The sequence below is a fragment of the Hyperolius riggenbachi genome, chromosome 6, assembly GCF_040937935.1.
Source record: "Hyperolius riggenbachi isolate aHypRig1 chromosome 6, aHypRig1.pri, whole genome shotgun sequence".
Lineage (NCBI taxonomy): Eukaryota > Metazoa > Chordata > Amphibia > Anura > Hyperoliidae > Hyperolius > Hyperolius riggenbachi.
This window is the reverse complement of record NC_090651.1, coordinates 314,855,534-314,880,786: the sequence shown is the minus strand read 5'-3', so window position 1 is coordinate 314,880,786 and position 25,253 is coordinate 314,855,534. Positions and strand designations below refer to the sequence as shown.

At 42.6% G+C, this 25,253-nt stretch overlaps 1 protein-coding gene across 1 annotated transcript in view; it reads right to left on the bottom strand.

Annotated features, from left to right (window-relative positions):
* FAM83E (family with sequence similarity 83 member E) overlaps positions 1–25,253 on the bottom strand; it is a 106,023-nt gene that overhangs the window by 62,618 nt on the left and 18,152 nt on the right. Inside the window, exon 2 of the mRNA XM_068242990.1 lies at positions 18,882–19,464. Within this exon, the coding sequence (XP_068099091.1) occupies positions 18,882–19,331 (450 nt within the window). The 5' untranslated portion in view covers positions 19,332–19,464. The remainder of the gene's footprint in view (positions 1–18,881; positions 19,465–25,253) is intronic.

Genomic DNA, 25,253 nt, shown 5'->3' with positions numbered 1-25,253 from the left:
TCAGTAAACAATGGTATATAGTCTGGCTGAGCGGTGTACACAGAGTGTCAGTAAACAATGGTATATAGTCTGGCTGAGCGGTGTACACAGAGTGGCAGTAAACACCATGCTATATATAGCGTGGCTGGGCGAGGTGCACAGTGGCAGTACACACAATGCTATATAGTCAGGCTAAGCCGTGTACACAGAGTGTCAGAAAACACAATGCTATATATAGCGTTGCTGAGCGAGGTGCACAGTGGCAGTACACACAATGCTATATAGTCAGGCTAAGCCGTGTACACAGAGTGTCAGAAAACACAATGCTATATATAGCGTGGCTGAGCGAGGTGCACAGTGGCAGTACACACAATGCTATATAGCCAGGCTAAGCCGTGTACACAGATTTTCAGAAAACACAATGCTATATATAGCGTGGCTGAGCGAGGTACACAGTGGCAGTAAACAATGCTATATATATAGTGTGGCTGAGCGAGCGGTGTACTACTGTTCCCAGCAGCGACACACAATGACTGGGGGGGACCCTGGCTAGCGTGGCTGGAGAGCGAACTACCCTGCCTGCCTACCCAAAGCTAAACCCACAGAGAAATGGCGGAGATATGACGTGGTCCGGGTATTTATTTACCCGAACCACGTGACCGTTCGGCCAATCAGAGCGCGTTCGGGCCCGAACCACGTGACCCGTTCGGCCAATCACAGCGCTAGCCGAACGTTCGGGGAACGTTCGGCCATGCGCTCTTAGTTCGGCTATGTGGCCGAACGGTTTGGCCGAGCACCGTCAGGTGTTTGGCCGAACTCGAACATCACCCGAACAGGGTGATGTTCTGCAGAACCCGAACAGTGGCGAACACTGTTCGCCCAACACTAAACCAGCTGTGTATTATCCACTCGATTCTTGGTAAAGGCATTTAGTTAATCTGGACCTGCCACTCCAGAGAGAAGTCAGTAGGGGAGGGTGTAAGGCATTTTCTCCTAGTGGCCTTAAGTTGGGGGAGTAGCTGCCATTTAAGCAGGATGTAAAAGGTGTGGGATGATAAGATCCCAGTCAATAGTTAGATGTATATATGCTCTATTAAAGGATACCCGAATTGACATGCGACTTGATGAGATAGACATGTGTATGTACAGTACCTAGCACACAAATAACTATGCTGTGTTCCTTTTTTTCTTACTCTGCTTGAAAGAGTTAAACATCAGGTATGTAAGTGGCAGTTCCTGTCTGAGTCAGGACTGGGTCAGACTACAGTGTGCCCCTCACTGATAAGAAATTACAACTATAAAACACTTTTCTAGCAAAAAATGGCTTCTGAGAGCAGGAAAGAGATAAAAAGGGTCAATAGTTCATAGATTTTAACCCTGCCATACTTCAATGAATGTATCATTGAGCAAAAACAACAATACAGTAAAAACTTAAAAAGTAGATTTAAATATAAAATAAAACTGTAGAATATCTTAAAAAGTCATTTTTAGGAGACGGAGGATACACACAACTGTCTGTTTATTTCATTTGTTTATTTTCACCTCGGTTGTCCTTTAAGGCCAGGGCGATGCAACAGGTTGTCTTGGCACACGCTCTAGCCCACGTAGCACCTGACTTTTGTGCCGCCATAGATGTAATATTATTACATCTATAGTGGCGCAGGGGGGCTTTCGGTGTAACTACTCCTCCCTCTGAGTTGCTACGACACCTTCTTCCTTTTGCCTTTTAAACAGGGGGAATAGTATTTAACTCCCGGAATTTCAGTGGCAGCAGGGTGAGCTGTGATTTGGCTCACCCTGCACCCAACGGACTGGGCATCGTATTAATACGTACACTATGGTGAAGCATTAGAAGTCTCTTTATTTTTAAATTAGAATAAACCAGGTTCTTAAAGCGGAATGAAACCCAGCAATTCTTCTTTGCTCTAAAACATTATTTACAGCATATTATATACTACCAGCATTTATTTTTTTACTAGAACAGCATTCAAAGGGTTAAACACAGGACAGAAAAGCTCAATGCCGGGGAAAGCTGGACACATCCGAACTGGAGATAATGTTATCTTGCGTTTAATTGTATCAAGTGAGGAATGTAAACAAACACTTCTCTGACACTGCAGACTCTCCTGAATACAGACAGACAGTCAGCAAGCATTTCTGCTTATATTTCAAGATGAAAAAAAAAAAAAACCAGTTATGAATAAAATGCAAAGTCAGGTCTCAGAACTAAAAAGGGTACTTTGGAATCTTGTCATTTCTAAATGAATAATAATACTTATAAACAAAAGCAAATATGATAACCGTATGGCATATAAGAAGTAAGAAAACATGTTTTTATTGAATATTATGTCAGGGTTTTATACCGCTTTAAGATGGCCTAGTGATGGGAATGGGTGTTCCAGCTAGAGAGAATCAAATGTCTCTAGCCCCTCAAATGACGTGTGTAATGGGAGCCCTTAAAGAGACACTGAAGCGAAAAAAAAATATATGATATAATGAATTGTTTGTGTACTATGAATAATTACTAGAAGATTAGCAGCAAAGAAAATATTCTCATATTTTTATTTTCAGGTATATAGTGTTTTTTAAAACATTGCATCATTCTCTAATATGTGCAGATTACACAACACTCAGCATTCAAAATGATTCTTTCAGAGCAGTCTGTGAACTAATGACCTCTCCTCTGGCAGAGAAAAAGTAAATAGTTAACTAACAGTTGAGATAATAAAAGTCAGATAACAGCCCTCTCCACGACTTTGAAAGTCGTAGAGCTTAATGGCTTTTTTGTATAGAGATAACAACTGGGGTTTCTTAACTCTTCCTGTACTGGAAACAATTAGACTGATGTATCTGATCTTAATGTTTTATTTCTTAGCTGTACTACACATACAAATCATAATATCATAATTTTTTTTTCGCTTCAGTGTCTCTTTAAATTATAGAGAATTGCTCAAGCCCTATGAGCTAATTTTAGTGTCTATGAAAAATTTATATTCCAGTAGGGGTCTTTTTTGTTTTGTTAGATAAGGCAAATTCAGCTACAAACATGGGAACTTATATGAACACTAGTGCTTGCATCAGATTGGCCATCTCAGCCCAGCTGAACTTAGCTTGAAGGTCATGCTGGGCATTATGGGTAATGGGTGCGCCACTGGCAAACACAGCCAGAACTTTGTATTCGCCAGTGGGTGCGCATGTGCGATTCCTGGTGCAAATGCAAGTTTGTGAATCTGTTTGTTTGGGCCAACACTAGAAGTGATAAAATAAGGAGAAATCCATCCAAAGTCACAATCATTTGACAAATCACTTATTTATTCCTCACACTATTCCATTTCAAGTTACATTTGAAAATGGAGAGAGCACAGTACATCATTTTGATGATACCTAGCATGTGGCCATTATTACCAATGATCTAACTATACCAGTGTTTAAAAGGCAAAACGAAGAAGGTGTCATTCTGACACACCCCTTGGTATTAAGCCCCTCCCCTTTCAGTGTATTAGAAGAGTAGAGAATGCTGAATACAACAGCCACAGTATAAAACTCCAGGTTAAAATATGGTTTATTTTTGGATGGCAATAAGACTCTAAGGCCCATATGCAATTAACTTTTTCACCCGAGTTATCTCCTAGGAGATAATTTTCATCTTCTCTTACAACTAACTTTTCAGCATTATACAATTGAAAGAGTACCCAAACTTTAGTGAAAAAGTACTATCAAATGTATTGAGTATTTTCTTGCTTGCTGGTCTCTTATAAGGCATTTTATGACAAGTTGTGAAAATATCACCTAGGAGAAAACTCAGGAGAAAAAGTGAATTGCATGTGAGCCCTAAGTATTTAGAGACATGTTTATTTTTTTCTGTCTATAATAAAAAACAGTAGTAATAGAGTGGTTTTAATATTTTCACAATTAGGTAAGTTGTATTTTTGCCTGTATAAAATAATTTTAACTAAAGTATATGCTTTCAGGATGTTTATTTTTGTTTTGTTTTTTAAATGATTTGAGATGCTATGTCTAAAAAACACAAACAAAAAGATTTTTCCTTGTTTGTGCTAAATATGTTTGTGAAATAAATTTTATTATTATTATATTATTTTTATTTTAGAAAGTCCAATTTGTCTAAAAAAATAAGAATATCAAAATCAGTCAGATGGATATCTAAGTTCACACTTGCGTTTCTGTGCCAAACGGACCGGATGACCGGACCGGATCTGGATTGGATCCGGATCCGGTCCGGTTGCATCAGGTATGTATACGGCTGCGATCCGGATCCGTTTGGTAAAAGTTATTAATAAAACTATATAATTGTTGGGGTCTGGGAGGTCAGCAGAAGGTGCATCTGTAGAATCAGGTCCTCCGCTGTTTAGGCCTCACATCCACCTCCGACATACTGCCAAACAGCTCCAGCACGTTAGTCACTGCTGCTCCACCCCAGAAATGCTGGGCCCATGTGTCCCCATCCAAAATGGCCGCTAGAATACGCATAGGAAGTGGGGTAGAACATCAGGTGTTTGTAGGCAGTGTGTTCTGTGCTTTCCGTTTCCCATTGGTTTCTATTTCCGGATGGTGCAGTCAGGCTCTGGTCCGGGTGCGTGGGCCGGATGATCCGGACCCGAAAAATAGTGCATGTTGGAAAAGTGTCCGGAGTCCGGAGCAGATCCGGCTCTGTTCTGTACGGAACGGATGCATGTGAACGTCCGCATAGACTTTGCATTGCTATGCGGAATGTACGTTCCATTTGTACAGTATACGGTCCGGATCCGATCAGGCAAATCCGGACAGCGAACGCTAATGTGAACCAGGCCTTAAAAAGAAAAAAGTTATTAATTAAAGTGAACCAGAGACGAAGCACCCTTATGTATTTAACCATATATATTAGTGGGAACATTAGAGAAAACCCCTACCCTGCTCTCTGTTTCATCCTTCACTGCTCAGCCTGCCTGTTATCAGCCCTGATAAAATCTCCGACTGAGCATTCAGTCTGGCTTTGGTCAGGAATCATTATAGCTGAGTCTGTCTTCTCTGATGTCTTTTCAAGCCCAAGCCTGCCCCCTTTTGGCTCTGCTATAATGACTCAGGTATAATGATTCCTGTGCATATTCAGTAGTGGTGCATTGTGGGTAACCACAAATGTTCGCTTATAGCTGAATTATTGCAAATTTCCTTCTGTTTTAAGAAGGCAAATTTCACCAAGCATTGCTTATTAGTAGGAGGGGCTTATTTTCTGGGATGTCTTATATTTTGAGGGATGTCTTATAATTTGCGGGGTATAGAAAATCGGATGCTATGTTAGTGTATGGGGAGGTGTGAAGTCTCTTACTGCACCTCCCTTGTGGCTGGGTCTCCCTCCGTTGGCCTGTAAACGGCTCCTAAGATGGCTGGTGCCCTTTGCCCCGGTTGCCACAAATGCGCTGTGTGCTGGGTCAGCTCCTTTCTGACCGCACCGGAGACACATCAGCACGTGCACGTGCGCACATTGACCATGATAAGAGGGGAGCGTGGTCAGAGAAGATCCGACCCAGCATACCACGCAAGTGCGGCGATCGGGTCAAAGAGCGCCAACCATCTTAGGATACTGCAGCTGTTTACAGGCAAATGGAGGGAGACACAGCCACAAGGGAGGTGTGGTAAGAGACTGCACACTTCCCCATACACTAGCATAGTGTCTGATTTTCTATACAGCTAGGGCTTATCTGCAGGGGAGGGCTTATTTTTGGGGAAAGACTGTAACAAAAATATTTTTTTTCACACTAGATGTCCTTTAACTTTGTAGATGTGTCATTAGATGCACTTTGTAGTGTGTACCATTACTCCATAAGCCTTTTACAGCCTGCCTGTGATGTTCTGCAGCCACATTACACACTTTATATTTCATCTTAAAGAAACTACAAGATCAGACTCCGCTCTGTCCTCTCAGCACCCCTCCTTTATAGTATGGTTGATGTTGGACAGTGATTCATCTAGAAATGATGTTTTGTCTGCCTTTGTTGTGCTTTTGATGTTATCGGTCAGGGGGAACAAAAACAGAAAACAAAGGGGATATAATTAAGAATAAAATCTAATAAAGACCTCAGCATCTGTGCAGCTTTTGTTTGAATAATGGGGAAATCTGGGATGCCTGCCATTATTCATGTGTTGTTCTCCTATGGTTATCTGATGCTTGTTATCCTGCTGTTTCTCAAGACTTTACATTATATAACTGTCACGATTAGAAGCAACATAAAAGCATATGCAGGTACATACTGACCTCTCAGTCCCATGCCAAAGCAGCAGTGCAAAAGTGAGCATCTGAAAAGTACAATGTGATTAAAGGACGCTTAAAGAGACACTGAAGCGAAAAAAAAAATATGATATAATGAATTGGTTGTGTACTATGAATAATTACTAGAAGTTTAGCAGCAAAGAAAGTATTCTCATATTTTTATTTTCAGGTATATAGTGTTTTTTCTAACATTGCATCATTCTCTAATATGTGCAGATTACACAACACTCTGCATTCAAAATGATTCTTTCAGAGCAGTCTGTGAACTAATGACCTCTCCTCTGGCAGAGAAAAAGAAAACTGTTCACTTACAGTTGAGATAATAAAAGTCAGAAGACAACCCTCTCCACGACTTTGAAAGTCGTAGAGATTAATGGCTTTTTTGCATAGAGATAACAACTGGAGTTTCTTAACTCTTCCTGTACTGGAAACAATTACACTGATGTATCTGATCTTAATGTTTTATTTCTTAGCTGTGCTACACATACAAATCATAATATCATCATTTTTTTTTCGCTTCAGTGTCTCTTTAAGTCAATTTGATTTTTAGTAGTATATTTGCTATACCTATCAGCTTTCATGTAAAATCAAAGTGAATATAGTTTTTTTTGTTTAATAGTTTGTATTAGATTGTCAAGATTTAAAGTGGGATAAAACTCAAATTTCATCTATGGTCTAATGCACGGAATGCATACTGTATATACTGAATACATACTCTATATTACTGTTAATTTTGCAAATAAAGTCTTGTAATAAGTGAAATAGTATTAAAAATCCCTAAACGGAAAAAATACACCTTTATTTCCAGATACAATATCATCGTCATACATTGTACTAGGGACACAATTTAAATGTTGTAACAACCGGGACAAATGGGCAAATAAAACGTGTGGGTTTTATGTATGGAAGCACATTTTATTTTAAAACTATAATGGCTGAAACCTGAAAAAAAAATGTTTTCTTTTTTTTTTCTTATTATTCCTTTTACAAAACATATCAAATAAAATAATTCTTAGCAAAAAGTACCACCCAAAGAAACCCTAATTTGTGGTGGGTGAAAAAACAATATATACAGTAGATTATTTCAGTGTGATAAGTAACAATAAAGTTATTGCTGAATGAATGGGATGAGTGCTGAAATGTGAAAATTGTTTTGGTTTTTAAAGGGAACCTAAACTGAGAAGGATACGGATTTTTCCTTTTAAAATAATACCAGTTGCCTGACTCTCCTGCGTATCCTGTTAAGCCTCATACACACGGGGTACGGCCGTCGCCGCAACCACGTGGCACGCGCGTGTTGCGGCGACAGGTCACCCGCGTGTATGACGCGCGCGCCCCGAACCGTCGCCCGTCGGAGTTGTCGCCAGGCGATTGACATGTTCAATCGCCGGCTACAGCTGTCGCCGCAACTTCCCCGGAACTGTTGCTAGTCCCGCATAGGTATGCGGGCTAGCGACAGCAACCCACACACAGCACACAGAGCTTCCGGTGGGGGGGAGGAACCTCGGCGACAGCTTCCGCCGCATCGCTAATCCCTCTGCTGCCATGTGGATGCAGAGGGACTTGGAGACGAGCTGTCGCCGAGCTGTCACACACACGCTCCCGTGTGCTAGCGACAGCTACAAATGTAGCTCGTGTGTATTTAGCTTTAGAAGTAAGTGGTATTCTCAGAGATCTTCCATTACACTGTAAAATCTGCATACCTCCCAACTTAGATAACACTCCTGCCACACCCCTAATCAGGCTCTGCCACACCCCTAGTCACAGATACTAGAAATAATTCAAAAGCAAAAGTTGAAGTTTTAAAATTCAGACAACACTGGTGCTCTTTATCGTCAGTCGCCTTCATTTAAATATTTTAAAATAAGAAATGTATCAATTTGGGTGGCACGGTGGCGTAGTGGTTAGCGGTCTTGCCTTGCAGCGCTGGGTCCCCGGTTCGAATTCCAGCCAGGTCAACCTTTGCAAAGCGTTTGTATGTTCTCCCCGTGTCTGCGGGGGTTTTCTCCGGGCACTCCAGTTTCCTCCCACATCCCCAAAAACATACAGATAAGTTAATTGGCTTCCCCCCAAATTGGCCCTAGACTACGATACATACACTACATGATACATGCATAGACATATGACTATGGTAGGGATTAGATTGTGAGCCCCTCTGAGGGACAGTTAGTGACAAGACAGTATACTCTGTACATCGCTGTGGAAGATGTCGGCGCTATATAAATACTAAATAATAATAATAATTTAAATGATAGAATTAGCATTTAGAGTGTATTAAACACATTTTTCAGTAGAAAATGACATATACAGTATTTACATCGATCTGTCGTTAGTCCTGAAAGATGGACAAATGAGGAAGAAAGAGGGACAGTGGGATGTAATTCCAAAAGAGGGACTGTCCTTCCAAAAAAAAGGGACAGTTGAGAGCTATGAATCTGTGTAAAGCACGGAACAAGGAACACACATTTACGATGCAATTGTTGAAAAGGAAAGTCACCTGTGAAAATCTCTCTGCGTGGTCATTATTATGGTCATTTTAATAAGGCTAGGCAGATCATCCACAATCAAAACACAAGGCAGATCTATGATGCTCTTACTCATAAAGTGCACAGCCCAAGTAATTAGGATAACCTTAGAGAAATGTGTTGGTATAAACACATAATAATTCCTTTGAAGTTCATCACACAGAAATTATTTGGAGTAAAAATAATGTCAAGCGAGGAGTGCGCTGACTGTAACTAAAACAAACTTACATGTGTCAGGACGTGGCAATTCCACACTGCGTTCTCTATCAGGAAAGATTGGTGTGTTTGATGACATCCACTTCAGATTCACACTGCTGCTAACTTTACTAAGGCATTACAGACAAAATCCTTACTGCTGTTTCACACCAGCGGCGAATGGCTGTTTGCGCTGCGATTGTCGATCACCTGCAATCGGCAAATCTCTGATGAAACGTCTCCCTATGGGAGCATTCACACTGGACCTGAACCCTTGCACAGAACAGAAAGAAAACATAAAGAAATACCCCCTCTGTGTATTCAGAGAGTTTAGCCTGTCTAATTCCCCCTTATCTGTGTCACAGACAGTTTTGATCCCTCAGCTGTGTCAGCTGATTGCCACGGCACAGATCTCATTTGTAAACACAGGATGTTAACAATGTGTCTGAAAGCAGGAAGTTGACAAACTGCATATTTATTGCAGTATTTGTATCAGATCAGATATAACAAACAAATGTTTTTCTATGCAGGTTATTATGCTGTTTCTTATCTTCTAGAGTAGAAATTACCTTCTGAGTTCAAGTCCGCTTTAAGCGAAGTCAGATTTCTGAATTAAGACATATGGGTTTGGTTTATCTGTTTCATTTTTATGTTAAAGTACATTGCCCTTTAATAAGTACTATGACTGTAAGGAATGTTTTACATTTATCACTAAAATGGCAACCCTTTTTATTTGCCTTATCATATCAAGTCCAATAAGGTAAAGCAAATAAAAGTATTTACCCAGCAGAAGCTAAGTGTAGCAAACTCAACGCCCCCCCCCCCCCCCTCGCTTCAACCTTTTCTTACTTTTCTTATTTATTTTAGCCAAAACACTTTGTTTCAGCATGAGGACTACAGTCAAATGAGATTTAAATTAAAAAGTCTGACCTTAAAAACTCACTCTGTGGTGTGGTGGTTGACATATTTGTTAACTTTTAAGCAATGTTGGTTGGCTGGCTGTTCTGCTCTTTTTCTAGGGAAAAGAGTGCCTGACGCTGAAATCTGCCCCGGGGAAGAAAGGGGAGGGGGCGCACCCAGCCCCGTGCCGCACATGAGGCTGGGTGAGGCAGGTTCCTCAGGCGGCACTCATGAAGGGGGGGGGGGGCGGGGCGGCGGCCATACCCTCTCCAGGCTATCTGGGGGCAATTATACTACCTGGGGAGAGGAGGGCGGGCTGCATCCTCATAAGTTTGCCTCAGACGGCAAGAAGTCTAGAGCCGGCCCTGGACGCACCATCCTTGAAATTAAAGGTGAAGCCATTTTGTGGAATTGGTTGTGTCCAAGTTGATGTGATGTATGGCCTGTAAGACTGGAGTATGGCAATAGGCCAGCCTGAACATATCCCCCAAATAACAATTAGACAACTTGTCCCCAAAAGATGTAACCAGGCAGCAGAATGTCCTCCAGATAAAAACTAGGGTCTATTTGAAGGACACCAGGGATACTAGGGAGCAACGCCCCCAGTACAAGGCGCCCATGGCACATGCCATACCTGCACCCCTGTAGATACGCCTCTGCCTACTCGAGTTAAATGGTGCTGCCATAGGCTGTAATAGGAATTACAGCTATAGCAGCCCAAATAACTATAAAAATACCGTAATTCAGCCACCAGCAATAGCTGGCAGCTGAGTGATGTTTATGCCACAGTCCAAGGTGGCCTGGAGGGGGAATAGTAATTATCACCGCCAGGACTTTAACAGGAGCAAGGTGGACCATTTTTCAGATTCACCCTACACCTAAATATCCCGGGCGCCTTAACTACATGCACATGTCCTGCTGGACTCTTTGGCTTCTGTAGCATCTGCCCTGTCTGCTAGCTATGGATCTTTGGCTTAAAATATGAAAGGTAGAGGATCAGCAGGACAGCCAGGCCATGGGCATTATTTAAAAAGAAATAAATGTGGCAGCCTCTATGTCCCTCTCTGTCCCTCTCGCTACAGGGCTACCTTAAGTAGTAGGGAATTATGCTAGCTGCCGCCTAAGCCCAGGCCAATCATAGCTTCGATATTGGGTAGTTACTTATCGATCCTGATCATAACGTGGTGAAAATATGCTATTTTTGGTATATACATCCACATATAAATTAATCAGGAAAAAAAGCCTTGCTTGTTCTAAAGTATAACGAAAATGCGGACATATGCTTGGATATCACAAGCAATTTGAAAGAGCAGTTTACCAGCTAGACTCTAGCCCCTGTGCCGTGGCCCATTAGTGGGCCGCAGGCTGCACTGTTCTGGGCCATGCCGAATCATTACAGTGCAAAGAGAAGTGTTACTGAAGTTTCCCCGAAGCTATAGAGAAGAGCCATTTGCAGCCACTGTTACTGCTGCCACCTAGTGTCTGTTATTTGCAATGCAGCATGCTTTCTGTCTGTACGGACACCAGGTGGCAGCAGTGAGGATGACTGGGACGCTCTGGTCTCTTGCCAGCCACAGAGTTCAGTCTGCACAGAGGTGAGCAGCTGATGCTGGAAGCTAGAGTGGGAAGAAGAATGGAAGGGTAAAGGAGAGTGTGGGGAGGAAGGAAGTGTGAAGTGGGTGTGGGGCGGGGACTAGAGGGGCTGTGGGGAGGAGGGAAGGGTAAAAGTGAGGGGAGACAGATAAGGGTAGGAAATGACTGCCTGTAGATAAGGAAGCCCAGGCAGTACCCCCCTTCACACCACCTGACACACCAGATGTACCTTGTGCTGGTGGCTTATGCAGCAGCCCCTGTGCAGTGCAGAAGCATCTTTTCCAAAGTGCTGAGGGTGATGAAGATAGTGGTTAGGTAGGGCTAGTGTTCCCAGGACTGCTTTATGTTATGACCCTGCTGGTAGAACCCCCGCGCAATAACACTCTTATCCCCCGCATCCGCCCAGTCCTTGGAAAAATTGCCTGATGCTGAAGCGGTCCTTGGGTCAAAAAAGGTTGGGGACCACTGAGCTAGAGGACACCCACATTCTGCCAGATGCCTGCTCTGTAGAGGAATCTGGGGGGTCACATGACTGACTTTTCTCTTCCAAAGGGAACCTCTCTGAAATAACTCCATCAGATATGCAAATTGTGTAACTTATGGTACATTCCTGTATTCACCTTTTTACCAACAATGAAAAACCTGGGAGGTGAACCAGGGTTTTAACTTTTAACTAGTTTTGTTATGCAGCTAGCATAAGAGGCGCTACACCTGCTATTGCTGGAATTCTTTTTTGTCCCCACGTTTATTGCCTGATGAAGTGGGCTCGGCCTGCGAAACACGTTGCACTTTTGGGGTACTATATAATACATGTGATTGCTACTTTTCAGACAGTCTTTTATGTCTGCTTTATGGAGGTAAGTCCACCACTTCCTCCTAGCAAATTTTAAAAATTGTATCCACTTTTATTCTGCTGGCGCCTCTGTTCTCCTACTGCAAAATCGTGTCCACCCCTGTTGGAGCGGTGATCTACCCCTTTTTCTCATCTACGGAGAGCGACTTCTTAGCCCTGAGTGAGGACAGGTCTAATCTCCTCACCTGCCTATACAGTGGTTGCCTGTGTGGTAACCCACGTTTGTGAGTATATTCTTCTCACTGATTTGCCTTACTTCGTTTATGTTTTAACATACTACACTATATTGGGCTCTCGGTTTCTCTACATTTTAGCATAAGAAACAAAGTAGTTTCAGTATCACTGGGTACAGCAGCACTTCCATGTTGAACCATTACCTGCAATCTACAGCATATGTTACTGAGTCCAAACTATCATTAATATCATACTATGGGGAGCTGCTGGTGAGGCGATGATCTTTGCAACCCATATGCTGAATGGCAAATCTTTATGAGTACTTATTATCTGTAACATGTGACAACGACTGATACCCAGGAGAAGGGAGCTGCAGCAAGTCAGTAAAATATCCAGTCTATTGTTTCAGCTTCAGGAATCCTTTTCTGTGACTTTGTCCACAATTCACTAAGATAATGCTGGTGATAATAAGGCAAGCGAGAACCTATCACCACACAAAGATCGGGATTTTATGTGTTAATTAATTAAAGAAGCTTGCCTTATTAACATGCAGCGATAAGTTTTCACAGTGAGAGTGTTATCTTATATATACATAGTTACTATAAGATAACACTCTCTAGTCCTTAAGTCATCACCTCTGTAGTTATTCTTACATGCAGTAGATAGGAAGGGGAGGAGCACACACAGACAGGATGTAGCTCTGCCTCTCCTGCAGTCTCTCCTGCTACCATGATTAAAGCCAGCCTGCAGCTTGTATATGGCAGCCAGGGAAAGGGAGAGAGAGAGAGAGAATAAGAGAGAGAGAGAGAGAGAGAGAGAGAGAGAGAGAGAGAGTTGTGTGTGTGTGTTTATGTATATGCCTGTGTGTGTCTGTGTGCATGCAGAAGCTTGAAGTCTCATTCTCCCTCCCTGTGTGCCTGCTGCGTATTTCTCTCTATACACAGTTCCCTTCTATGTAAAATACTAAAAAGTGAAGCAGATAGTTTAGAATTCTGTACTTTACATTGCTTTCTCTACTAACACTCCACTTAAAGACAGCTCAGGCCAGTTGAAATTCCTCACACTTTACAGTTGTTATCACTTGCATTCCTCTCAGTGATTTAAAATCCTGTCTTTAAATTTAAGATTCAGCCATTAATTTAAGGATTAGTAATCATTCCTTAACTTAAGGACAGAATCCTTATTTTAAGGTTGGCTTGAAGTGAATTGCTTTGTGAATACTAAATGATTTATCACCATTGTAATAACAGTATAAATAGCTCAGAATCATTATTAAAGAGAGGGAATAAGCCTAGTGAATTGTAGCCTTTTTTTTGGACTTTACTGAAGTTTCAGTATTTTCTGCCTCCTGCAAATTTGTTGCATTTTAAAAGTGTTAAAAATGAAGTATTAAAAGTGAAAAAAATAACAATGCGGTGCATAGACACGCAGAAGTTTTGGGCCATGGCCACATACATGAGGAAAATTGTATGTTGAGAACTACTTCTAGAGAACTTACTTTTTAAGGCTAAGTTAACACATAAAACTGGACCATTATTTGCAGAGAGACCAATGATGGAACAAACTCAGATTCTTTATGATTTGTTCAGACATGACTATTTTTTATTGTTGTCTCCATTGCAGTAGCTGAATGCAAAGTCCCTTCTTGCCTGACTTTTCTGGGCATTGCAAGGAAAACAAACATGACATGACAATAGTAGCAAGCATGGATCCTACAACACACCCAACATACATGGCAGGATCCAGCAGATTGTACATCACTCACAGGTTTCATATGTCATGCAGCTCTTACAGAGAAATGTTCTTTAGAAAAGTCACATTTGATCCAGTGATCCATTTAAAAAACAGGCAACTGCCGGGGGATATGGCCATTTCCCCGTACCCCACTACTTTCTGATGTAAGAAAGAGGGACATTTAAGACACACACCCTCCAGCCACGCCCTGAACACACCCCTAGATATGCATGCCACAAATATTTGTGAGCAAAAGCCATAGTTTAAGAATTCACACCTCCCCATTTTTTTTTCGTTTTTCTTTCATATTAACATTTAAAAACAAGCAATATATCTATTTAGAAGATGGGAATAAAGTTTACAGTCACAAAAACACATATTGTAGAAGATATATATTTAAGTAATTAAGTAAAAGTTAAGGAATTTAAGTATGATATACTTGAATCCGGGGGGCTGCAGTTACATTAGATAACTGGTCTTAGTAAAAGGACTTGTTCTGCAGAGTTTCTCTTTAACCTTTTCAGCCGCGCGGACGTGAGCTTCACGTCCGCAGCGGCAAGTGCTAGAGCCGCAGGGACGCGCTAGTCACGTCCCTGCAGTTTGGGTGGTCTGCAGGCGATCGTGCGGGCAGATGTCCGCGATCGCGCTGCTGCTAGCAGAGGGGATTGGCTGCAGGGGACAAAAGTCCCCTGTGCCAATCCGAGCATGTCCGCCGAGAATAAACACTGTTTTTGTTGAAAAACAGTGTTTATTCTGTAAATGGAGCCGCCGCGCTATCTCCCGCCGCGATTTCCGCCGGTTTCCGCCGCCCGATCATTAAATTTATGAATGGAAACAATGTTTCCATTCATAACTTCCCCGCCGCCGCTGTGATCGGAGGCTTCCGATGGAAGCCTACGTCACTTCCCTGGTTACAATGTAGTGATACATTGTATCCCCATTAGCGTACTTTGTACGCTAATGGGATTTTTGCTCAGTAGGGACATCTTGTGGCCAAATAGTATAACACACCTACCGAGTTTGGGGAATAAAAATAAATGGTTATTTATGTCAAGAGGACATTAAATTAATAAATATTGGGCTAAAAATTTGTGATGCATGTAAAACTGAAAAAGTGCACCTTTATTTCCAAATAAAATATTGTCACCATACATTACACTAGGGGTATAATTTGAACGTTTAAATAACGAAGGCAAATGGCCAAATAAAATGTGTGGACTTTAGTTATGGTAGCATTAATTATTTTAAAACTGTAATGGCTGAAAACTGAAAAATAATGCATTTTTTTATTTTTTTTCTTATTATTCCCATTATAGTACAGTTAGATTAAAATAATTCTTAGCATAATTTACCACCCAAGGAAAGCCTAATTGCTGGCGGAAAAAACAAGGTAGAGATCATTTTGTTGTGATAAGTAGTGATAAAGTTATTGGGGAATGAAAGGGAGAAGCGCTGACAGGTGAAAATTCCTCTCGTCCATAAGGTGAAAAATACCCGCGGGCTGAAATGGTTAAAGGACTTACGAGGCAAAATAGTCCAAAAAAGTTAAATACCGCTTTGAAATATCAATGCACGGAGGGCGCCGTCCGCACCCTCCGTGCCGTTCTGCCGGGTCCCCGCATCTCAATGTGCCCCCCTGGCCGGTCCCGACCCCACAGCCCGGGCCGGGCTCTCCTTCCCCCACTAAGATGGCCGCCGGAGCTGGCCGCGGCTGTGCAGTCCGCATATGCGCGAGTGCGGCTGCGCAGCTCTAGGGCCTCCCCCCCGATCCATGCTATAGGCCGTCTCCTGTTGCGTGGATCGGGGGGAAGGCCCTAGAGCTGCGCAGCCCCCAATCGGTCGGAGCTCCACATTCTGGCTATCCCAGCCTGCATGGGGGACAAGGGGTTAAAAAGTTTCAGGAGGGGGGACCCCACATAATTAAAAAAAAAAAAATTCCCACACTCACCCACAAAATAGGAAAAAATGTCAGGGATCTTCATACAGCCATATTGCGGCTGTATAGCGATCCCTGGCCAAAGCGCTGTGGCTGCGTATAGACCCCCTGGAAACCCCGTCAGGAAATTTATTGCGCTCTCGTTTGATGCATGTAAAATTACACTACCGTTAGGTTTGCTACTAAAAGTGACATTTACCGCATTTAAAAGTATACTTTTTTCCTTTGAAACTTTAAAATCGATTTTCTCAAAAACTATAAGGTCTTTTTGAAAAATTGTTTTTTTCCTCTTATTCCTAATGATCTCCTTAACATGTCCTGCAAATTTAGGGTTTCTAGCTTTTAAGGTGGATTTGCTATTAACCATTAAAGTCAGCAGGTTTTTAAATGAAACTTTCCTCTTGTAGCCACTGGGGGCCCCTACAAGCTCTGGGGCCCTGGGGCAGCTGCCTCCTTTGCCTTAATGGTAGCGCCGGCCCTGCGGATCCGGATAGCGTAACTACGAAGACGACGCCCATGACGTCATTGAGCCAATCAGAGGGCTCCCAGCTGAAGTCCTAGCAACCAATCACAGAGGGAAACCCTGGCTAGCCCCTCCAGTATAAAAGGTGAGCGCCATGATGAGAATCTTGTCCTTGCTTGTGACTGCTCACTGAGAGACATCTCCAGTGCTATTGGCTAAGCAAATGCTGTATTACTGAGTTAAAACTAGCATTTTTGCTCCTAAACACCTGTACTACACCAGTATTTTATTGTTTTTTAGTTAGCTAGCTTGTATTTTGTTTTAAGTCAGTGTGACAGTCAGACTCAGTGCTGCAGCTGCTAGACTAGGTTAGGGCCTGCTGTGTGCACAGGCTAGGCCTGCTGCCAGCCTTAGCTACAGTATAGCTTGTAGGTTATTAGGGATTAGATTACTGTACTACTATTAGTCTTATATTGTGTGTAGTTAGTTGTTAGAGAGAGTACTACTGTGTTAGCTTCATTTACTACAGATAGTTATTGCAGTGCTGCTGTTAGAGTCAGTCAGTGTGTGACAGATAGACAGTTAGTGTGTGCTCCTTTCACTCCGTCAGTTGACGTTCTACTAGCACTACTACAACTAGTCTACTACTACCAGTTATATATAGTTAATTTGTATTGAGTAAGATTACTTTAATTGCAGTGCTGTTGCAGTGTGACAGATAGACAGACAGTTAGTGTGTCAGTGTGTGCTACTCTGCTGTCACTCCATTAGTTGAAGTTCTACTACTGCTACTATCTACTAGTACTACTGATTTGAATAAAGTACAAGTACCCCACTTCATTTGGACACATATAAAGTTGTACTATGTCTGCTGGCACTGGCAGCCAGGGGAGGGGCAGCATGAAAAGCAAGGGCGAGAGGAGACGGAGCAGCATTGCTGCCACCGTCGGCAGTTCTGCCACGTCAGTGTCCATTCCGCTGCTAGCCACTGGCCGCGGACGCACTGGAAGCCCAGCTGTTAGGGGGAGTCACATTGCAGAGGTGCAGCAGCGTGTAGCCATTGAAGGAGAAAGACGCCGAGCCTGTGATGGAGCTGATGGTGGATGAGCAGGCCCACCAAACAGAAGAAATCTTCTGCTGCCAGTCTGCCACTGTCACCAGCTATTACGCCACTACAATAGCTGTATTTTGTTGAAGAAAAAATTGTTTAATTTTTTTGAGATGTCTGGGCTGAAATCTGTGATGTCCCAGTTGTGCATTGGACACAATGTGGGCTACACGACCGCTGTCTGGAACCTCCTCATGTTAATTTACAGCCATTTCGGTTCGAATCCAGATATCTGGATTTATCCAGATTTTTTACTATCTGGATTCGGAACAACCCAGATATCAAAAAGAGGTATCCGAGCACCACTGGTTATATGGTGCTGAACAAAGGTGTAGTGTTGTTGCCCATAGCAACCAACAAATATTTATTACAATTTATTATTATTATTATTATTATTATTATTATTATTATTATTATACATAAATATGTACATCAGTCCTGAAAGAGGGACAAATGAGGAGGAAAGAGGGACAGGGTGACTGGGTTCCCAAAGAGGGACTGTCCCTCTGAAAAAGGAACAATTGGGAGCTATGATTTCCCAGCTTGGGAACAGGTCTTATTTCCCAAAACAGCGCCTATCACCAGAATCAGCCCACCACATCCCTCTGCTACTGAGAGGTGAACTCTTTGCAGCCTACACTGCAGCTTGTCAGAGTTTCTTCATCTACCTGCTTAGTTTCTCCCTGTATTGTTTGCCTCTCATCACCCTGCAAAATAAACAATTTCTCACTGTTTAAGGGACACCGAAAGTGAGAGGGATATGGAAGCTGCCATATTTGTTTTAGTTTAAACAATGCAAATTGCTTGGCTGTCCTGTTGATGCTCTCCCTCTAATACTTTAAGCCATAGACCCTGAACAAGCATGCAGATCAGATGTTTCTGACTGAAGTCTGACTGGATTAGCCACATGCTTGTTTCAGGTGTGCGATTCAAACACTTCTGATGCTAGAAAGATCAGCAGGACAGATGGGCAACCAGTATTGTTTAAAAGGAAATAAATATGGCAGCCTCCATATCCCTCTCACTTCAAGTGTGCTTTAACGAAAATAGAAATGCCTAAAATCAACATGCATTTGTTTCAAATTCTGGCCATAACGGCACCAGGCTGCATTTGCAGAATGAAAATGAAAGAATAATCTTATGATGCATACTCTACCTTTGTAGCTTGTTGTATTGCTCTTCGGACCACGACCTTTATATGTGGAGCATTATTAGATGGAGGATGAGTGTAGACTTCGGCTCGTGTGATTCCTTTCCACGTATCTCCTTCTGGCCACCCCAGATCAAGCATGGGAGTCGGAACATCAGTTTTTCCAGGCCAATAACTAATACTCAAGTCATCGTCCAGCTCTGTGTCTTCCTCCAGCTCTACTTTTCCCACCTGAGAATCCACTGCAGACTTTTCGATGGAAGTAACTTCCTCCCGAGATAAGAATTGGCGCATTCCTTCATTTTTCAGGTAATTTTGAAAAGCATTTTCCCCAGAGCTTAACAGAGCTTCCAAGGCCGCCCTCTGCTTTTCAGAGTAGAAAAATGCAGGACTTGCTTCGGTAATGTCCACAAACTCCTGGTCATCTTCCAGACAGTTTATCTGAGAATTCGCCATCTTTGAATGTCCTACAGATGTTTGTAATCCAGCAGTAATTTTAAGAATAATATACACGGTGCCAGTCTCCTAGGTCCACAGCAAGCTTGTAGTTCTAACTAAAACATCCTCTGTATTCACTGCAATGTGACAGCTGCAAAAGAGTAAATAACAAAATGAGATCATTAATATCCGAGTATACTTCACCCAAAAGGCATGAAAAATGTAATCTGTATGTAGCGATATTTTTGTTTTGAAGAGAGCACTGAAAACCTGCATGTGTACATTTAACCTCCCTGGCGGTAAGCCCGAGCTGAGCTCGGGCTATGCCGCGCAGGAGGATTTCTCAGGCCCTGCTGGGCCGATTTACTTACTTTTTTTTTTTGCAACACGCTGCTAGCACTTTGCTAGCTACGTGTGCATTCCAATCGCTGCCGCTCCGCGCTCGATCACCGCTGTTTGCCTCGCCGCGCCGCCCCCCCCAAACCCTGTGCGCTGCCTGGCCAATTAGTGCCAGGCAGCGCTGAGGGGTGGATCGGGACTCCCTTAGACGTCACAACGTCCATGACGTTGGTGACATCACCCCGCCCCGTCGCCATGGCGATGGGGGAAGCCCTTCAGGAAATCCCGTTCTTTGAACGGGATTTCCTGATCAAAGATCGCCGGAGGCGATCGAAGCAGGCTGGGGGATGCCGCTGTACAGCGGCTATCATGTAGCGAGCCCTAGGCTCGCTACATGATATAAAAAAAAAATATTTTAAAAATGGTGTTGCGCTGCCCCCTGGCGGTTCCTAATAGACCGCCAGGGAGGTTAAAAAAGGCACCTAAGAATTTGTGCAGCATAGAGGGAGCTATTGTGGCTGGGAACGCGAAGAATCACTCGTGTTCCCAGCCTGTCGGGTCCTGACGACGAAACTGGAAGTGGCTGCTGGCGGGGACACGAGGATCGGAGGGACACGGCGAGGGCACCGGACAGCTGCAGTCTTTTTTTTTTTTGGACTTAAGGTTCGCTTTAACTGTCTCCGGTACATGAGGGTAGATTTTAATGGTCACTCAGCTCCCATACACAGATCATGAATTATTGCACTTGTAATCTGTTTGCTGCTCTCAGGTGTGTTCTTCTCAGCCATGCAGGAGTTGTATAAACTCTAATAAGTTGTCAGTAAGAGTTATAGTGCAGTTTAACTTTGACTGCAGGGAATCTGTCATGTAGAGTTCTGGATTCTTAACAATTAAAGTGAGAAATAATTAATACAGCCTAGTTCTAAATAGAATTGGATTTAATCATGTTCTAGTCTTGCCTTGGAGGTCTTGGGCTTACATTATATCCTATTAAAAGATAACTGAACTTACAATTATTTATACAGTGCCTATCATAAAGGCCGCCTAAGCCCTTTGAGTGAACAGTAAGCATCTGAGCAGCCTTACTGCCACAGTGCCACCCCCATTTACATTCTTGCAGGGGGCATCCATGACACTCCACTTCTCCTAGTGTTCATATCTGCATGTGTGTGATGACATCACTATGCACTCCACATTTCAAGGCTGTCATGCTGTCTCCTATAACCTGCTCATGCATGGGAGGGATGTGGTGCCACGTGGAGAAAAGGGGATGGGCAGATATCCTGGTCAATTGGGTGGTGACCTGCATAGTACTTCAGCTCGGCCTCACACAGCAGGGAGTTGCTCAGCGCACCAAGGATTTAGCAGGAGGAGACAGAGGAAAATCACATATATAAAACAAGAGTGAGTTTTTGTTTCCTAGTTTTATGGGTTTTACCTATTAATACCATGCTTACTTGCCATCAAATTCTAGTAAGATTGCTAAGCATATGTACATCTTAAAGTTAACTCATTCTGTACATATCGGCAAAAAAGCAGCCTAACTTGCCTTTCTCCAACCGTCCATTAAAAATTACTGTTAGGTCACAACCTTCCCCCCATATCCTGACATTGTGGGGGTTAAAGTTGGGGTAGACTTCCACTGCAATGAGGTTGGCAATGACCAGAACACAAAGATCCAGACCACCTTCATCCTACCTCCCACAAATAAACAGTAGTATCATAGGTTTATTGTAATGTTTCCTAACCTTAAATAAAAAATAATGTGTTTTATTAAAGATACAAACTTTGAGATTTGCAGCCACATGTGTTTATGAACTTTTATGTACATTTGCCAACAGCGAACTTTAGTTCTATAATAACTTTAAACTAGGTCAGCCTGTCAGCTGGGTTGGAATTTCCAATAGAGATGAACATTCGTGAGATTTGCACAGTCCCAAATGCTTGCGGGTGGGTCTGCTGGTCAACCAGCGAACCACAACACAGGCACACGCATTCAGTCATGAACACTAGGATGTTCTGGAGAAGAAGGATGTCATGGATGCCTCCAAGAATGTTAGTGGGGGGAGTGACATCACTAATGCTAACATGCACCTTACAGAAGGATTTTCCATCTTTTCTTACCATATAGTTCAAGTACAGGGTAGAGTCCAGCTGGATTAAAGGGAACGTCTGCTTTCATCAGGAAAGTGGGAGACTGCTTTGTGGCGGACATTTATCAGAAACTATAATGAAGGGCAGAACTGACAGTCGCTGACCTCTCTAGTGACCTACAAGTTTCTCTCATATGCCTCTGTTACAGTTGATTAAAGGGGTTCTTAGGTGGACCTCGCTTGCTGATTGGCATAGGTCTCCTCTCAGAACAGTCCTCCAATCTCTTATTGAAAGCACAATATTTTTCTTCCAGCAGAAAAATAATACGTAGACAAACTCTGAGCATGATTTGTACAGGCCAATCGAGACAACATTCTGACATGAAACTCCTTTTCATCCAAAAATGATTTAGCATTGTTAGATAACATTAGCATAATATAGGTTTTGGGTTTTTTTATCTTAAAGTGTGCATGCAAGTTCTTTAAACTAACTAAGGAAAAGTCTTCACTTCATGTGTTTTTGCCCCACTTTCTCCACCTTAGTATTTCAGGTAGATAATAGGATAACAGAGGCGCCAATAGGATAAAAAACACTAAAAGAACTTTAAAACCCATCTTGGTAATAGAGGAGGCAGTGGTGGACTCACCCCCTCCAAGCAGAACACACGACTGTGGATTTTCAGTCAAAACAATTTTATCGGATACTCCAAATAAAGTGCAACGCGTTTCACGGGATACAAACCCGCTTCATCAGGCAATAACAGATAGGAGTAAACAGCATTTGCCAGTATCATCAACACTGAGGCGCTCAGTGTTGATGATACTGGCAGATGCTGTTTACTCCTATCTGTTATTGCCTGATGAAGCGGGTTTGTATCCCGTGAAACGCGTTGCACTTTATTTGGAGTGTCCAATAAAATTGTTTTGACTGAAAATCCACAGTCGTGTGTTCTGCTTGGAGGGGGTGAGTCCACCACTGCCTCCTCTATTACCAAGATGGGTTTTTAAGTTCTTTTATCGTTTTTTATCCTATTGGCGCCTCTGTTATCCTATTATCTACATCAAGTCCACCCTTGGTGGAGGGTTGTACCCTTCCTTCTTCAACTACAGAGAGCAACTTTTTAATCCTGAGTGGGGTCAGGACAATCTCCCCACCTGCTTTGACAGCGGTTGCCTACTTGGTAACCCTGGTTTGTGAGTATTAAATTAATATTATTACTCTATCAATTATACCTTACCAGTACATACTACACTATATTGGGCTCTTGGTGTTCTCTCTTTTTCTCATCCTTAGTATTTCAGGTGGCTGCTCAGTTGATCATTGGACTGTTCAGAGCTACAGCTGTCAGCATAATTTTAGTTACTTACATAGTTGGGTTGAAAAAAGACATCCATCCAATATGGTTCACCAGCCAGCACCCTCACATATCCTGGTTGATCCAGAGAAAGGCAAAAAAACCTTACAAGGCTTTTGACTAATGACCCCTAAAAGGAGACAACATTCCTTCCCGACTCTAGATTACCAAATTCCTACACAGAAATGTGCAAAACGGGTGGGGTCCCGGGCATCACACCACCCGTGACCACGCTCTACAAGCTACAGCCCAAAGAATGGCAGGAGCAACAATTACTGGATCAGCACTGCTGGATCACAGTACAGCCTGCTGTCATGATATTAAGTACATGTCTGTGAATTATCTTTTTCTAACTAACTCTTCCTTCCCCACACCCCTAACTAGCCCAACAGGGGTTCTCATCTTCAGGGTCACATGATTCCCTTGTCCAGCCACAATCCCTGAAAACACTTGGAGCCACTTCAGGTTCATCTACTGTATACTGTCCACACACCGCCCCTTGCAAAGTGAGAAGTTAAATAATAGAAATTAGATCAAGAAATAATTGAGTTCTGTGGGTAATCTGTCAGGGCCATGGACCTGACATCACACTGTGGGAGGAGTTACACCACAATATCAGCCATACAGACATCCCCAATGATCTATTTGAGAAAAGGAAAAGATTTATCGTGCGAAAGGGGGTATCAGCTACTGATTGGGATGAAGCTCAATCATAAGTTTAAGTTCCTCTTTAAAGACAGAGCTGCCCTCAGTGATGGAGTAAGTGTGCAAGTGTAAATGGATATTAAAGGATAAAGCCTTGCACACACGTGCAAAGCATGTTGCCCAGCAGAGATCGGGAGATGACCTCTCAGCGACATTACTGGCCCAAGGCTTTCAGACTGGCTATTTTCATTTCCTATGCTGGCGGGGAGGGGGGGGCAGAGGACCAATGGAGTGGTGCAGGAGTGGCGCCACACAGCGGGAGGAGTAAGTGAGGAGAACAATGCTTTCAGCCTATGCTCGGCTGAGGACGGGAGTGCACATGTTGGATTGTTGCCTGAGGCAGTCATTATCAGCTGCCTCGTCCAAGCTTCATCTAGTGTGTCTACGGGGCTTTGGGGTACTTATAACATACCCATGCTATATCAGCCCTACATTTTCTCTGATAAATAAATCTATATAATTTATTATTGGTTTTACCCTCCTGTAGAGAACTAAGAACTCTCTGTCTTCTCAGTGTTCAAAAGCTGCTCTTTTACCAACAGACTGTGACCTATATAAACATGTATTGTGGCTGCTGCCAACTTTCTCTCCACTGGTCAGACTACTAGGCATATAACAGATCACAGATATAAGATTCGGATCACAGATTTCTAAGCAATGCTAATTTGGAGGGCAAAACTAGGACAGAGGATGTTCAGCAACCTACAATCAAAAATCTAGGAAATGATGCTCACCAAATATATTTATATCTACCGCCTCGTAGAGACAGGAGTGGCAGTACAAACTCATTTTAACAGTAATCTCAAACCAAACGTATAGACCACCCCTGCTTAGATATTTCAAAAAGTGCAAATCCTTTAAGTAATCGTTGCAGTTAAATTACAATGCTGTTCAGCAACCTGGAGGGCTGCTAGAAGGAAATCTTTCAGTATGTAGCATAGAAGTATTCTGATGTCTGCCGGTTAGCAAAATCATTAATGGCACTTTATTATGTTATTTAACAGAAGGCAATTTGAACTTTGATATAGCATATGTTAAAAATACAGACATGCTTTTAACCAACATACAGCCCTAGTGTATGTGGATGCATAGCACAAGCCCCATTTGTCTCAGCTACTATGATATTGTTATCATATGCACACTAGGACTGCTCATTGCCATAAATTCATTTAAACACTTCAGAGTTGCCCTAAGTTTCCTGGTAACCTCTCTAACCAGTTTCCTCTTTGCTCTACTAGGAAGAGTCCTAGTAGCACTTTCCCCTTCATTAATTATTGACTTAACTGTGATCCTAGGGCTTCATAAAGGCTTTCTTTAGGTTTTTTATTCTACCTCCTGACTTGTGCCTTTCTATAACAATATCCCTTTTAACAGTGCATTGCCAACCATAATTGATTGTTTGCTTTCAGGCAGGGAACACACTTGACTGTTTTCGTACGCGTTTTCTG